At 41.2% G+C, this 17,385-nt stretch overlaps 1 protein-coding gene and 1 pseudogene across 2 annotated transcripts in view; both read left to right on the top strand.

The window, feature by feature from the left end:
- Positions 1-78: 78 nt before the first annotated feature.
- Positions 79-6,009, top strand: LOC311113101 (high mobility group protein B3-like). Its single transcript, XM_084156234.1, has 5 exons — positions 79-157; positions 2,882-3,103; positions 3,776-3,915; positions 4,208-4,382; positions 4,513-6,009. Exons 2-5 carry the CDS (start codon positions 2,954-2,956, stop codon positions 4,651-4,653), a joined length of 606 nt encoding a protein of 201 aa, XP_084012360.1. The 5' UTR covers positions 79-157; positions 2,882-2,953; the 3' UTR covers positions 4,654-6,009.
- Positions 6,010-8,899: 2,890 nt separating this feature from the next.
- LOC311112679 (arrestin red cell-like) overlaps positions 8,900-17,385 on the top strand; it is a 17,837-nt pseudogene continuing 9,351 nt past the window's right edge. The window contains exon 1 of the transcript in view: positions 8,900-8,922. The product of the transcript in view is annotated as an arrestin red cell-like (transcript). The remainder of the gene's footprint in view (positions 8,923-17,385) is intronic.

Raw genomic sequence — 17,385 nt, 5'->3', positions numbered from 1 at the left:
GGAGGCTGTTTTGAACTGACCCGGCCGCTAGCCAATCAGGCCGTTCTCGTATTGAGCTAGCGCGAGGCTGTCTACATTAGGATAGAGAAGACAGGAGAAAGGCGAGACTGTAGGATTCCAGAAAACACACTGACTTGACTGCTGCTTAACAATACAGGTACGTTACTTGTTATAACAATAATAACATTACATTATTTTCTTACTACCACCCATTTGAATAATTTATAATATTTACTTGTGTTAAATGATATGATTATTTTAATCATTTGAAGTGAGATTATGTTATTGTTACGTATTTCTGTGGTATTTTAGTGCAATTATAGTTTAAATGTGTTTAGATGTTATTCATCTTGCAGTCAAATAGTATTTGATCATTTTTCTCCACATAATGTGTGATTTATTGGGTTATCGACAGAAATCTGCTGAAAATGGTCTCGATCTATTTTAATATTGTTTACACGGTCATTTACCATAAAGAAAATGAATATGTAACTGTTGTCTCGTGGACTCTGTTTTTTCCTGATTTTTAAAGTAACCAAAAGTTATTAAACTGTAATTTTCTGAGGCTTCTATTCCTCACGCATCGCTGCTGTGTGTAACACTGTGAATATGGCTGGCTATAGCCTGTCTACGAATAACACTGTCCTTCTATTGCGACCCCATTTCGATGTCATCTACATAAATAATCGTACATTTTCAGAATAAACGTTTGTTTTCCGCTGAACTCTTTTATCTCTATTCAACAATGTAAAGATAATGTGAATGTCATCGTCCAAAAGCTGTTTTTGAGATTTGTTATCGCCCTTAGTCAAATGATTGCTCTCACCATGTAGTAAAATGGCTGGCGATTTAAACCATTGAGGAGAGGCAGCGCTAACGCAGAGAAGGGACGGGAAATTGTTGGAGAAAAACAAATTACCTACGGACGAAAAATACTGCACTTTTTCGTTTTCCATTCGAAATGTTTATCTCTAACTTTCTGCATTAAAGGATTTTTATTTTACCCCTTTTTATTCATTTTCGCAACTTCTCGCTTTCAACAGGATGGCTGGCGCACTGTCTTTGTTACTGAGAGAGCAATGCACCAAGCGACAGTCAGGGGTATAACTTCAGAAAACAGTGAAATGTCACGAAATACGAAATGGCAGTTTTTATATTTTAACCCAAATAAAAAGAACAGTCTTTGTTTTATCTGACTACGTTGTTTTGTTTTTAATTAACGGTCACATTTAGTCGTTATAGCTCTTGGAACCGGAGGGGGGTGTGTATCGCTTTGTTACATAGTCAACCCCATAAGCCTTCCCCTCGCTCTACAGAAGCCATTTTATTCAATGGGAGCTCCAGCAAAGAACAGCAATCTCTCCTCGCCTGTATAGCAGCCACACTACCCAATACTAGGCGCTATGAACTGGGACTGAAAGCTACCGTACGGAGCGGCGAATTAAAAGCCGAAAAAGTAATAACATTTTTGGCAAAGTAAGATCGAAATAGGCAAGAAGGTGGAAAATAAACAGGAGTTTCTCTCATGAGGACGCATTTCACAAAATGGAAGATGAATAATTCGCGTTGATGACCTCTCTGTTTTTCTCTGTATGTGTAGTTGAAGATTCTCATTCTATCGCAACATTGTAACTAGAGTCGGAGCGCTCGCTATACTATAGCTTGTATGAAGAAAGTAGAGTTCGCGTTGCGTTGGATGCAATGGAGTAAAGTTTAGAGAGATAAAAAATATGAAAATAAAAGGCAGAAAATGGCTAATGACAAGGAGATGGGCGGTGGCGAGGGGAGAATATGGTGGGGGCTCCTTATTAGATTGAGATTTTAATGGGAGGTGTATTGTAAAAATGCTAATTTACTTTGTAGATTAGAATTCGATTATTTTCCAAAAATTTAATTTATATCTAAGTATGAATTCACATTCCTAAGAATGACATTTCTCAAATAGCCTAGTTAAATCATTTTAAGTATTTTTAAGAAATGAAAAGAAAAACCTTACACTTTGAATAATGTATTGGTATTCATTGACATTTACATAATTTAGCAGACGCTCTTATCCAAAGCGTATTCCATTGTAATTACATAATAAATACTTTGTACAACATAAAAACAAATCAAAAACAGACATTACAACAGCACACAGTCTCATAGCCACATTTCCTTAATTCCATCAAATTTCCTTAAATCCCAATGTTCCTTATTCTAAGACTCCTTGGCCAATCGGCCACGTCTTCTCCCGTGTCACAACTACAGAATGCAAATAATTAATTCCAACCAATTCTTATTGTAGAGCTAATTGGAATTCATTCTAATTCTAGAACTGATTCTTATTCTAGAACTCATTCTCCCTTGTTCCCTTCTATGGTTCCACCACCTACCATAATAATAATAATTTATTCACATTTTATAGCACTTTTCATTATAAAAAAAATCTCTAAGCGCTTTAAAGCAACACACAAAAAGACAAGCAATTTAGAAAACAACAACATCATTCATGAGTTATAAGGTAATGAGAGGGTTGTAAAGTTCATGGCTTGAGTGGTCTTTGGAGGGAGGTGGTCGAAGCACTGTGTCATCAAGGTGTCTTGCCGTTAATGTGAAGTTGACTATCACCAGATGTCAATGATGTTAAATGAATCTGTTGGGTGTTGTGTAATCAAATTTATGTCTGAATTAATTTGTCAATAAAGACCACAGTTAGTCTCCAACATGAATTGTGTTTGACTCTCCAGTTACAAATGACATCAAACATTTATTGAAATATTCATTAAAATGAACATGCCATGGTCAATGTGATAGATAGTATACAGATTCACTTTCCCAGAAGAAAATCAAACCACATCATTGAATTAACCCATTTCCATCTTCTCTCCACTCTCACCAGATACTGACCCAATCAACCAATTAACCAATCAACGAGTTCCAGACCGCTGCTAGACCCCGCCCAGTGACCAGGATGGCTAAAGGCACTCCAGGGAAGCCCAAAGGCAAGATGTCCTCCTACGCCTACTTCGTTCAGACCTGCCGTGAGGAGCACAAGAAGAAGACCCCTGAGATACCTGTCAACTTCTCTGAGTTCTCCAAGAAGTGCTCCGGAAGATGGAAGGTGAGAATGGATGGATGGATACTTTATTGATCCCTCAAGGAAAATTAATACAATTATTACTTAGTTATCATGATGAAGTTGATTGATTGATTGGTGACATATAATGTCCTTTATGAATAAATTCTTTTCACAGCTTATTTATTTACTATTTATTAATTGATGTACTTATTTATACATTTTATTTAGTTATAGAGATGAGATAATGGGGATGGTGAGATTAAGATTATTATCACAATATCCCCACCAGCATGCTGCATAGTGTACTTGGCCAATACATCACATCACACTACGCAGCCCGCGCAAATGGTTATTGCAACAGAGCTCAAGTTAATTGAATTGATTTTAACCAAATTCAATTCAATACATTTTTGGCTGCCAAATCTATTGTTCCCCTAAAGGACAAATGGGGTGGTAGCCTAAAGCTTCCAAGTCAAGAACGGCAAGTTATTTGTTAACTTGGAGCGGTTACATATTCCTTACTGCAGGTGGCGCAACAAGACCACATATCATGCTGACTTATATTAAATGACAATTAGGCGGCCTTACATAGACCTCTCTGTTTGAATCCTTTTTTCCGTATGGTACCTAACGAACACTGCCCATGTGTCCATCTGTACAAAGTCTATTGGTGGGTATGTTTTAAGTGGTGTAAATGTTGTGATTTTTTTTCAGACGATGTCTGGTAAGGAGAAGGGGAAGTTTGACGACATGGCGAAGCAGGATAAGGTGCGTTACGACAACGAGATGGTGCACTTCGCCCCTGGAGGCAAGAAGGGAAGGAAGAAGGACCCCAACGCACCAAAGAGGCCCTCGTACGTACCACACACACAGACTGACATATACATGGATGGAGTCATGCACAGACAGACACACAAATACACACACTCCATCACTCATGTTTTGTTTTTGGTAAGTGTATCAGTACATGAAAAATAAAAGGAGATCCTCACACTTGAGGAGCTCAGATACAATAATTTAATAACCTAATAACCAACGTTTGGACAGACAAGCTGTCTTCATCAGGGTATAATCAATACACACATCAGACATCACGACACAAATCATAATAATAAATATAATAATAATTCCTTCCTTTCTCCACAGCTCTGGTTTCTTCATCTTCTGTGGGGACCACCGGCCCAAGATCAAGGCCCAGCACCCCAGCCTGGGCATCGGGGACGTGGCCAAAAAACTGGGGGAGCAGTGGAACAACCTGACTGATGTCACCAAACAGCCCTACCTGATCAAGGCCAACAAACTCAAAGACAAATACCAGAAGGTAAACCAACTTACCTGTGTATTGTATCACACACACAAACACACACACGCATGCACACAAAAAGCCCTACCTGATCAACAAACTCAAACTCGCTCTCCCTATCTCTCTCTCTCTCCCTCTCTCCCCCCAGGACGTTGCTGACTATAAGTCCGGTAAAGGCAAGGTGGGAGTTCCGAACATGGCGATGGCCCCTAAACCCATGATGAAGAGTAATATGGATGACGATGACGATGAGGAAGATGAGGAGGAGGAGGATGAGGATGACGAGTAGATCGAATACGTTCTGTTTTGTGTTTTATGATGATGATGAAGTTAATGATGATTATTAAGTAATGCGTTTTTCTTTCCAGTTTGAAATGCGATTTGTAGGGTTAAGAAGAAACACAGGTGAAATTTGTATGTTCCTTAATGACATTGCTCCGCGCCCTGCCCCCCCCCCTCCCCCCCTTCTATTCTCTCCCTCCAACTCTTTGTTGTTTTGATGTTGTCACTATGTTGATTTTGTGTTAACTGCTTCTGTAAAGTTCTCTATGTACATTGTGTCAAGTTAAGATGTTGAGACTGTATGTTACTATGGCAACTGTGATTGAACTCAAAGCAGATCCCTAATAATCCCCCCCCCCCCCAACAGCTGTGTGTGTGTGCGCGCTCATGCTCACGTGTGTGTGTCACCAGCACTGTCCAGTGTCTTCCTCATAACCCTCCTAGCATTGTCTCTATAACAGGGTGTATATCAATTCAACAGAGAAGCATTTAAAACCAGTGGTAGCATTGCGGTATATATAAACACTTTTTTGTTTTTGGCGATACGTCCCAAATGACACCCTATTCCTTATACAGTGCACTACTTTTGACTAGGGCCTATAGGGAATCCCATAGAGCTCTGGTCAAAAGTAGTGCACTATATAGGGAATAGGGCGCCATTTGGGACTTTGCTTTAAAAAAAGGTGGTGTGTTGCTGTATATGGTTGACTTAGACTTTAGTCCATGTTTTTTTTCTCCAGTTTTTATTTTTATGACTATTTTTATTTTTCTGAGGCCTCCAGATGTAAGGTGATTTCTGATTGCACATATCTAGTAGGGTTGGTGTTGTTGAATATAGGTGGCTGTTTGTGTAGCTGTGTGTTGGTTGTTGCACCAGGAAGTGTTGCCATGGTGAAAATCTTAACTCCCAGTTCAACAGCCTCCCATGTAAACAAGCAGTGGTGGCCGGTTAGCTAGTGTATGCTGGCCAACAGTCATTTAATACTATGGTTTAGGGTCATTTCGTAACTTCCACTAAAGTCACATATTCACTTAGTCATGTATTGATGTCAATGGAGACAAAGTGAACATTTGACTTAAGTGAAAGTTAAGATTCGCACCTTTGAAACAGAGGAGGATGGAAACCATCCAACCAACAGTATATAATGGAAACTATAATTTCCTTTTTGGCTAAGTGCATTTTTACTATTAACCGTTCGTCGTTGTAAGATGTCTCACAGTGAAAAAAAAAAAACGACACAGTGAAAAAGCACGACTATTGAAGAAAATAAACCTGTACTTATCTGTATCTAAGATTTTTTCTTATTTGTATGTTTAGAAAAAGCTATGTTTGGAATTATTATTAAAGTATGACATTTTTACACATGGTGTTACGTATTAATGATTTTCATTTTGCTGCTTAAAAGTCTCACCGAATCCTTGTAAATTTGCTCCGCACTCATCTTGTCATGTGAAACCCCCCCAAACACATGTCATCATTACTAAACAAGATGTCTGAATATTATTATAACTAAAAGTAGATCTGCAATAAAGAGAACATCAATTTCCCATTGAACTCTTTACTTTACTCTTAGAATGATTGAACTCTTTACTTTACTCTTAGAATGATTGAACTCTTTACTTTACTCTTAGAATGATTGAACTCTTTACTTTACTCTTAGAATGATTGAACTCTTTACTTTACTCTTAGAATGATTGAACTCTTTACTTTACTCTTAGAATGATTGAACTCTTTACTTTACTCTTAGAATGATTGAACTCTTTACTTTACTCTTAGAATGATTGAACTTTTTACTTTAGTCTTAGAAAAATGATTGAACTCTGTACTCCTAGAATGATTGAACTCTTTCCTTTAGTCTTAGAAGAATGATTGAACTCTGTACTTTACTCCTAGAAGAATGATTGAACTCTTTACTCCTAGAATGATTGAACTCTTTACTTCAGTCTTAGAATAATTATTCATCTTGCTGGTCATTTACCTGACTTTGGCTCCATATCAACTCAACATAACATATCTGACTGACACACAACATAATATTCAAACAGATCATTGCTAATTAATCAATTAATTTACATTGAACCCCCCCCCCCCCCTTTGTTTTTACACTGCTGCTACTCACTGTTTATTATCTATGCATAGTCACTTTACCCCACCTACATGTACAAATTACCTCGACTAACCTGTACCCCCTGTATATAGCCTCGTTATTGTTACTTTTTATTTTATTTTTTACTTTATTTTATTTAGTAAGTATTTTCTTAACTCTATTTCTTGAACTGCACTGTTGGTTAAGGGCTCATAAGTTAAGCATTTCACAGTAAGGTACCTGTTGTTTTCGGCGTATGTGACAATATTTTTGTTGTTGTTGATATTTTGAAGCTATACATCGTTTACAAAGACTCAAGTGAAAAAACTAAATGATGGCACTTATACTTTAGGTCATGAAGGTTTTGTAAGCATTTATAAATGATCTTCAAGAATCAAGGGGTATCAATTGAAATACCTGTCGACCAGCAGGACATTTATTTAACCAAGGCCTGTCATGAGCCACAGCTTGAGACTATAGCTCCCTATAGGGTCCACAGATCTATTGCTAGGCAGTGTTGACACGTTTGGATAATGGTAATAATGGAAATATTACTAATAACGGGGTCTGCATTATATGAATGGTGTCTGCTGGATTACAAAGTGGTCATTAGAAGGCTGTTTTATATTAATTAGAGAGTGGGGGCACCTTGGTTCTCTCTCTAGGGTTAGGGTTCGGGTTGTGGTTGAGGTTTGGGTGGAACCAGGATGTGAAAATGAGGCTAGGGTTATGGTTAGGGTTGTGGTTGTGGTTGAGGCTGGAGTTGAACCGGGATGTGGACATGAACCCTAACCCTAACCCTAACCCTAGCTTCATGTCCACATCCCGCTTCAAGCCTAACCCTAGCTTCATGTTCACACCCCGCTTCAACCCTAACCCTAGCCTCAACCACAACCCTAACCCTAGCTTCATGTCCCCACCCCGCTTCAAGCCTAACCCTAGCCTCACCCACAACCCTAACCCTAGCTTCATGTCCACACCCCGCTTCAACCCTAACCCTAGCCTCACCCACAACCCTAACCCTAGCTTCATGTCCACACCCCGCTTCAACCCTAACCCTAGCCTCACCCACAACCCTAACCCTAGCTTCATGTCCACACCCCGCTTCAACCCTAACCCTAGGCTCAACCACAACCCTAACCCTAGCTTCATGTTCACACCCCGCTTCAACCCTAACCCTAGCCTCAACCACAACCCTAACCCTAGCTTCATGTTCACACCCCGCTTCAACCCTAACCCTAGCCTCAACCACAACCCTAACCCTAGCTTCATGTTCACACCCCGCTTCAACCCTAACCCTAGGCTCAACCACAACCCTAACCCTAGCTTCATGTTCACACCCCGCTTCAACCCTAACCCTAGCCTCAACCACAACCCTAACCCTAGCTTCATGTTCACACCCCGCTTCAACCCTAACCCTAGGCTGAACCACAACCCTAACCCTAGCTTCATGTCCCCACCCCGCTTCAAGCCTAACCCTAGCCTCAACCACAACCCTAACCCTAGCTTCATGTTCACACCCCGCTTCAACCCTAACCCTAGGCTCAACCACAACCCTAACCCTAGCTTCATGTCCACACCCCGCTTCAAGCCTAACCCTAACCTCAACCCTAACCCCAACCCTAGCTTCATGTCCCCACCCTGATTCCTCCTTATCTGTTACAAAAAGCCACACCCTCTACCAATTCTTTCTTTCTTCCATTGGTGGTCCCAAAGGCAAGGGCGGGCTGAGCCTATTTGTTGTCCATTCACAGCCTCTGCAGAGTCCCCAGCAACCGGACAAAAGCAGATAGTTATTTTTTTATTCTAGTCAAGTCCAGTCAAGACCAATATGTAGGGGATCTAGTTTCAGGCGTTTCTTTTATGCCTGCTAGCCTTTCACTGATGCTCATGATTCCGAAGAGCCGATTGGTCGAAGGCGGTGTCTGTCAGACGGGGAGGGCTCTGTATTTCGCTCACTGTCAAAGCTCGAGGGACGAAACGAAGGGTTCGTTTCCGTTTGTAGGCTGCGGAAACCGAGTTTCAGAGAGCTGCGCAAGCCGAACAGAGACGGATTGGAGATCCTACGACCGAGAGGAGGATAGAGGAGAGGACTGAGGAAGACCTATCGTCCAGATTTACACTAATATTACACTTGAATAGCACTGAAACCCAGGGCCTGTGAAGATGGGAGACAAGGCGGGCACAAGGTAAGGAGAAACTATCAGTCTTGGGTTGTTTTTGCCGTTTTATTTTTTCCGGTGGTGTTTGTGTCATTTTGGAAAATAGGCAATAGTAAGGATGAAAGGGTAGCCTGGTTTCGCATGCAGGGACATTCGAATGCAGAGACAGGGCAGGAAAGGCAAGCAGTACACTGGTCGACTTTCCCCAAGAAGCAAGCAGGGGGTTAGTTGAGATGAGTGGAGATGTCGTTGGTTCAGGGGAGAGAGATGGAGAGGAGAGAGAATTCTGAGTGCTGAACGATAACATATCATCAATATGCAAGCAAACTCGCACTTCACATTAGGCTACGGGCTTGTGTCGATACAGTTATCTAGAATGCAGAACACAGGGTCCATTTGTACCTGTCAAATTACGCGTAGGGAGGGGTTAGTCTATACTGTCGAAATTAACCTCAATCTGATTAATTCTAGCCTACTCCTGCTAGATTGCTAGTTCCCAACGCCAGACAGCCACAGATTGTATCAGGTTGAAACAAAATGATGAACTCGGCTACTGTAGCCACCAGCGACTTTATACATTGTTTATAAAAAATGATATCACTGTGTGCGGCAGCATCATTGTCACGGTTGTAACTCTCTTAAATCAAGAGGTAACGTTAGCCTACTGTGTTAGCTTACCGAAGCCACCGAATCATGGCATGGTGACACCCCCGACTATGACGTGGGTTTGACGTATAGTTTAATTCTAATGCACGCACAAATGTGGTAGTGGGGGTAGGTCAAGCCTTGGAATTTAATGTGATCTGAGAGAGAACAATGGGATCCATATGAAATAGTCTCTCTCTCCCTCCCCCCTCCCTCCCTCTCTCTCTCTCTCTCTCTCTCTCTCTCAATTCAATTCAATTCAATTCAAGGGGCTTTATTGGCATGGGAAACATATGTTTACATTGCCAAAGCAAGTGAAATGGATAAACAAAAGTGAAATAAACAATAAAAAGTGAAGAGTAAATATTACACTCACACAAGTTCCAAAATAATAAAGACATTTCAAATGTCATATTATGTCTATATACAGTGTTGTAACGATGTGCAAATAGTTAAAGTTCTCTCTCTCGCACTCTCGCTCTCTGTATGAAATACATTAAACCTTGTTTTATTTTTTGAGGAAGAAAAACAAATAAAGCTTTTTCATGTTTCTTTTTCTCTCTGTCTGCGTGTGTGCAGGACAAGTACTCAAAATAAGGATGGGCATTTGAAGTAATTTCACTATTTGAATAATATAATGATTTTGGAGGGGGATATTCGGAATGCCAAAAAACTCGTTTTTTTGCTAACTTTGTTTAAACTTTGACACTTGCTTGCTGTGCAGCCTGCAAGACTAGGGAGAGATGGTGCGCGCTGCAGCAGGGCAGTGGCCGGTGGTGTGTGACGTGACGGAGAGAAAAAGTAGCCACTGACTATGCTAGTTAGACAAACTGGTAAATAGGTTATCTAGCATCCCATCTGGCAGTGCATGCCTGTCTTTACTGCATCAAATCGATGTAAAGAAGCAAACTAAAATAGCCAGGTGTTAGCTAGCCAGTTAGCTAGGCTAGTTGAGGATATTCTGCTGCGCTCCCCGTCCCAGGGTCGGCGTTATGGGCGGGCCTTAGGGGGCCAGGCCCGCCTTACCGTAACTCCTTGCCCGTCCAAATAAAATATTGAAATATTTATCATTTATTTGACCGAGACGCGCGACGACAGAAACACTCAATCTCAGTTAAAGCATCCGAGCGAGCGAAACAGTGCCCCTCTGTCTCAGTATGTGTAGACCATGTATCTGATGCTGTCTGGACCAAAAGAGTATGGCATGTCATACTATTTCTGGCCAGACAGCATCAAATACATGGGCTACATATTGAGGGGTGCTGTTTCGCTCGCGCGGGTGCTTTCTCCGTTGATATAATTTCAGCAGAGAAGTGGCGAGAAGTGGCGAAGCGAGAGGGCTCACTTTTGCCAAAATCTGTCCAGAATAAACCCAATGTGTTTCAATGGGAATAATATGCTAACCTAAGCTTTTCGCCTGCCTTCCCACCTTCGGGACAAAGACTCCCATTGTTAGGGTGGAGACATGAGAATCTCGTCATTATATGCAAATGTCTAGTTTCAGCCTCTTGCGAATTGGAACTGTTAGGATGCTGGATTGCCCTAAAGTACATTTATGTTTCGCAAAATAATATAATTACTCCTGTCTAAATACAATCATTCAAAAATACTTCACCAGGGAGCATGCCTTAGTCACATAGGATCATTAGCTTCTTAATTGTTTTTGCTGTGGATTGTTTCAAATCACAAGCCTATGCCTATTTGGGAAGCCCGCAATTTGGGTAGTGCGCGGGGCAGTAGGTCTAGCTGATTGAGTTGCGACTGTCAGTGAAAGTGTCTAAAATATGTGTGACAATAATGTGTCTAGAGTATAATTTAAAATGTTTAATCAAGAAGAAGGGGAGGGGTGTGAGGCAAATACAGTATATGGTGCGTTGTCTTAACTCACCACGTACACCACTAATAAGCTGAGTTTCTCAGCCACTTTTTTCTTCACCTCACACAAGTAAACAATATCCGTCTTTTTAACATCAGTATTTGAAAAAAATCTTTCCAACACTCCCGGCCTCGATAATCACCAAGTCTCGGTGTGAAAGAGCAAAATATCATGATCTGATGATCCCATATATCCAGTGGAAACGTCATAAAAAACAGCTTTTGGTCCCGAGCTCACTGGCACAGGAAAATTTGAGGGCCCAGAATAGGCTAATTGTTAGTCTACACTGTTGTATGTTTGTTAGCGACAGATTTGGGACAGACCCTGTGATGATTTGATACGTGTTGAACTTCACTAGCAATAGCTCAAGTCAAGACAGATAGAAAGGGAGGTAGACAGGCGGAGGAGAGAGATAAATGTGAATGAAAGAACCAGAATTTTAACAGGATATTTTCCACTGTTTTTATTTCTCGGATTTAGGCCTATGTATTTTACTTATTTGACGATGGAAGTTACACTACATTACCAAAAGTACAGTTGAAGTCGGAAGTTTACATACACTTAGGTTGGAGTCATTAAAACTCGTTTTTCAACAACTCCACACATTTCTTGTTAACAAACTATAGTTTTGGCAAGTCGGTTAGGACATCTACTTTGTGCATGACACAAGTCATTTTTCCAACAATTGTTTACAGACAGATTATTTCACTTATAATTCACTGTATCACAATTCCAGTGGGTCAGAAGTGTACATACACTAAGTTGACTGCGCCTTTAAACAGCTTGGAAAATTCCAGAAAATGATGTAATGGCTTGAGAAGCTTCTGATGGGCTAATTGACATCATTTGAGTCAATTGGAAGTGTACCTGTGGATGTATTTCAATGCCTACCTTCAAACTCAGTGCCTCTTTGCTTGACATCATGGGAAAATCCAAAGAAATCAGCCAAGACCTCAGAAAAAAATTGTAGACCTCCACAAGTCTGGTTCATCCTTTGGAGCAATTTCCAAACGCCTGAAGGTACCACGTTCATCTGTACAAACAATAGTACGCAAGTATAAACACCATGGGACCACGCAGCCGTCATACCGCTCAGGAAGGAGACGCGCTCTGTCTCCTAGAGATGAACATACTTTGGTGCGAAAAGTGCAACTCAATCCCAGAACAACAGCAAAGGACCTTGTGAAGATGCTGGAGGAAACAGGTACAAAAGTATCTATATCCACAGTAAAACTAATCCTATATCGACATAACCTGAAAGGCCGCTCAGCAAGGAAGAAGCCACTGCTCCAAAACCGCCATAAAAAGGCCAGACTACGTTTTGCAACTGCACATGGGGACAAAGATCGTACTTTTTGGAGAAATGTCCTCTGCTCTGATGAAACAAAAATAGAACTGTTTGGCCATAATGACCATCGTTATGTTTGGAGGAAAAAGGGGGGATGCTTGCAAGCCGAAGAACACCATCCCAACCGTGAAGCACGGGGGTGGCAGCATCATGTTGTGGATATATTGAAGCAACATCTCAAGACATCAGTCAGGAAGTTAAAGCTTGGTCGCAAATGGGTCTTCCAAATGGACAATGACCCCAAGCATACTTCCAAAGTTGTGGCAAAATGGCTTAAGGACAACAAAGTCAAGGTATTGGAGTGGCCATCACAAAGCCCTGACCTCAATCCTATAGAACATTTGTGGGCAGAACCTTAAAAGAGTGTGCGAGCAAGGAGGCCTAAAAACCTGACTCAGTTACACCAACTCTGTCAGGAGGAATGGGACAAAATTCACCCAACCTATTGTGGGAAGCTTGTGGAAGGCTACCTGAAACGTTTGACCCAAGTTAAATAATTTAAAGGCAATGCTACCAAATACTAATTGAGTGGATGTAAACTTCTGACTCACTGGGAATGTGATGAAATAAATAAAAGCTGAAATAAATCATTCTCTCTACTATTATTCTGACATTTCACATTCTTAAAATAAAGTGGTGATCCTAACTGACGTAAGACAGGGAATTTTTACTAGGATTAAATGTCAGGAATTGTGAAAAACTGAGTTTAAATGTATTTGGCTAAGGTGTATGTAAACCTCCGACTTCAACTGTATGTGGAGAACTGCTCGTCGAACATCTCATTCCAAAATCATGAACATTAATATGGAGTTGGTCCCCCCTTTGCTGCTAAAACAGCGTCCACTCTTCTAGGAAGGATTTCCACTAGATATTGGAACATTGCTGCAGGGACTTGCTTCCATTCAGCCGCAAGAGTATTAGTGAGGTCGGGCACTGATGTTGGGCGATTAGGCCTGGCTCGCAGTCAGCATTCCATTTCATCCCAAAGATGTTCGATGGGGTTGAGGTCAGGTCTCTGTGCAGGCCAGTCAAGTTCTTCCACACCGATCTCGACAAACCATTTCTGTATGGACCTCGATTTGGGCACGGGGGCATTAATAATAATAATAATAATAATAATAATAATATGCCATTTAGCATTGCCTTCATAGATAGGGCCTTCCCCAAACTTTTGCCACAAAGTTGGAAGCACAGAATAATCTAGAATGTCATTGTATGCTGTAGCGTTAAGATTTCCCTTCACTGGAACTAAAGGGCCTAGCCCGAACCATGAAAAACAGCCCTAGACTATTATTCCTCCTCAGGTAGCATTCTCATGGCATCCACCAAACCCAGATAAGTCAGTCGGACTTCCAGATAGTGAGGCGTGATTCATCACTTCAGAGAACACGTTTCCACTGCTCCAGAGTCCAATGGCGGCGAGCTTTACACCACTCCAGCCGACGCTTGGCATTGCGCATGGTGATCTTAGGCTTGTGTGCGGCTGCTCGGCCATGGAAACCCATTTCATGAAGCTCCCAACGAACAGTTATTGTACTGATGTTGCTTCCAGAGGCAGTTTGGAACTCGGTAGTGAGTGATGCAACCGAGGACAGATTTTTACGCGCTACTGGCTTCAGCACTCGGCGGTCCCGTTCTGTGAGCTTGTGTGGCCTACCACTTCGCGGCTGAGCCGTTGTTGCTCCTAAACGTTGCCACTTCACAATAACAGCACTTACAGTTGACCGGGGCAGCTCTAGCAGGGCAGACATTTTACGAACTGACTTGTTGGAAAGGTGGCATCCTATGACGGTGCCACGTTGAAAGTCACTGAGCTCTGCAGTAAGGCCATTCTACTGCCAATGTTTGTCTATGGAAATTGCATGGCTGTGTGTTCGATTTTATACACCTGGCAGCAATGGGTGTGGCTGAAATAGCTGAATTTACAAATAATGTGATTGAAAGAACCAGAATTTTCATCAGGATATTTTCTACTGTTTTTATTTGTCAGTTTAGGTCTATGTATTTTACTTAGTTGATGATGGAAGTTATAGGCATACTGCTGCATTGGCCTATAGGCTATCTCTGAGTTCTATGCTCTCATTTCTTTAGCCGCCGATAGATCACAGTGTATGAATGTGTCCATATGGCAGAGGCTGGTGCTCTCGCCATAGTTGCATTTTAACTTTTAGATTTGTATCATTTTACTTCAGATTTTTATGATTAACCATATGACAGTGATTTTGTGAAACAAAAAACTTTATTATGAAAATGAAACTGTTCCACGAAAATGCGCATATAAAAATAATCATAACTGGCAAACAAAGATCGGCAGAAATGGTACTATAAATTGTAAGCTTCCCCAAACTTGGAACTCACGAGCTGCCTATGGCCTTTACGATTACACCCTATTACATGCAAGCGTGTGCACACATATGAGGTCCCGTGAAAAAACTTGCCCGTCTATGGAAATCAAAGGCCCGTCCAACTGATTTGTTATGGCGCGGGCCCTTTAACAAGAATACTATGGCAACTACTGTCTAATAATAATAACAATGGATTCTCCAATTACATTGAATGAACTACAGGACAAAATACAAACCCTCCAACCCAAAAAAGCCTGTGGTGTTGATGGTATCCTCAATGAAATGATAAAATATACAGACCACAAATTCCAATTGGCTATACTTAAACTCTTTAACATCATCCTTAGCTATGGCATCTTCCCCAACATTTGGAACCAAGGACTGATCACCCCAATCCACAATGTGGAAACAAATTTGACCCCAATAACTACTGTGGGATATTCGTCAATAGCAACCTTGGGAAAATCCTCTGCATTATCATTAACAGCAGACTAGTTCATTTCCTCAGTGAAAACAATGTACTGAGCAAATGTCAAATTGGCTTTTTACCAAATTACCGTACGACAGACCACGTATTCACCCTGCACACCCTAATTGACAAACAAACAAACCAAAACAAAGGCAAAGTCTTCTCATGCTTTGTTGATTTCAAAAAAGCTTTTGACTCAATTTGGCATGAGGGTCTGCTATACAAATTGATGGAAAATGGGGATGGGGGAAAAACATACGACATTATAAAATCCATGTACACAAACAACAAGTGTGCGGTTAAAATGGGCAAAAAACACACACATTTCTTTCCACAGGGCTGTGGGGTGAGACAGGGATGCAGTTTAAGCCCCACCCTCTTCAACATATATATCAATGAATTGGCGAGGGCACTAGAACAGTCTGCAGCACCCAGCCTTACCCTACTAGAATCTGAAGTTAAATGTCTACTGTTTGCTGATGATCTGGTGCTTCTGTTACCAACTAAGGAGGGTCTACAGCAGCACCTAGATCTTCTGCACAGATTCGGTCAGACCTGGGCCCTGACAGTGAATCTCAGTAAGACAAAAAAGGTCAGTGTTCCAAAAAAGGTCCAGTTGCCAGGACCACAAATACAAATTCCATCTAGACACCTTTGCCTTAGAGCACACAAAAAACTATACATACCTCTGCCTAAACATCAGCGCCACAGGTAACTTCCACAAAGCTGTGAACGATCTGAGAGACAAGAAGGGCCTTCTATGCCATCAAAAGGAACATAAAATTCAACATACCAATTAGGATCTGGCTAAAAATACTTGAATCAGTTATAGAACCCATTGCCTTTTATGGTTGTGAGGTCTGGGGTCCGCTCACCAACCAAGAATTCACAAAATGGGACAAACACCAAATTGAGACTGCATGCAGAATTTTGCAAAAAATATCCTCTGTGTACAATGAAAAACACCAAATAATGCATGCAGAGCAGAATTAGGCCGATACCCGCTAATGATCCAAATCCAGAAAAGAGCCGTTAAATTCTATAACCACCTAAAAGGAAGTGATTCCCAAACCTTCCATAACAAAGCCATCACCTACAGAGAGATGAACCTGGAGAAGAGTCCCCTAAGTAAGCTGGTCCTGGGGCACTGTTCACAAACACAAACAGACTCCACAGAGACCCAGTACAGCGACACAATTAGACCCAACCAAATCATGAGAAAACTAAAAGATAATTCCTTGACACATTGGAAAGAATTAACAAAAAATGGCCCTAAACAGAGAGTACACAGTGGCAGAATACCTGACCACTGTGACTGACCCAAACTTAAGGAAAGCTTTGACTATGTATAGACTCAGTGAGCATAGCCTTGCTATTGAGAAAGGCTGCCGTAGGCAGACCTGGCTCTCAAGAGAAGACAGGCTATGTGCAAACTGCCCACAAAATGAGGTGGAAACTGTGCTGCACTTCCTAACCTCCTGACAAATGTATGACCATATTAGAGACACATATTTCCCTCAGATTACACAGATCCACAAAGAATTAAAAAACAAACCCAATTTTGATAAACTCCCTTATCTACTGGGTGAAATACCACAGTGTGCCATCACAGCAGCAATATGTGTGACCTGTTGCCACAAGAAAAGGGCAACCAGTGAAGAACAAACACCATTGAAAATACAACCCATATTTATGTTAATTTATTTTCCTTTTTGAACTTTAACTATTTGCACATCATTACAACACTGTAGCTCAGGATGTGGGTTCGATTCCCTCAGGGGGCCAATATATTTTTAGGACAAGGTGC

Source organism: Coregonus lavaretus (genome assembly GCF_964263955.1).
Source record: "Coregonus lavaretus genome assembly, chromosome: 39".
In the NCBI taxonomy this organism is placed as follows: domain Eukaryota; kingdom Metazoa; phylum Chordata; class Actinopteri; order Salmoniformes; family Salmonidae; genus Coregonus; species Coregonus lavaretus.
The sequence above is the reverse complement of the archived record's forward strand: the minus strand, read 5'-3'. Positions and strand labels throughout refer to the sequence as shown.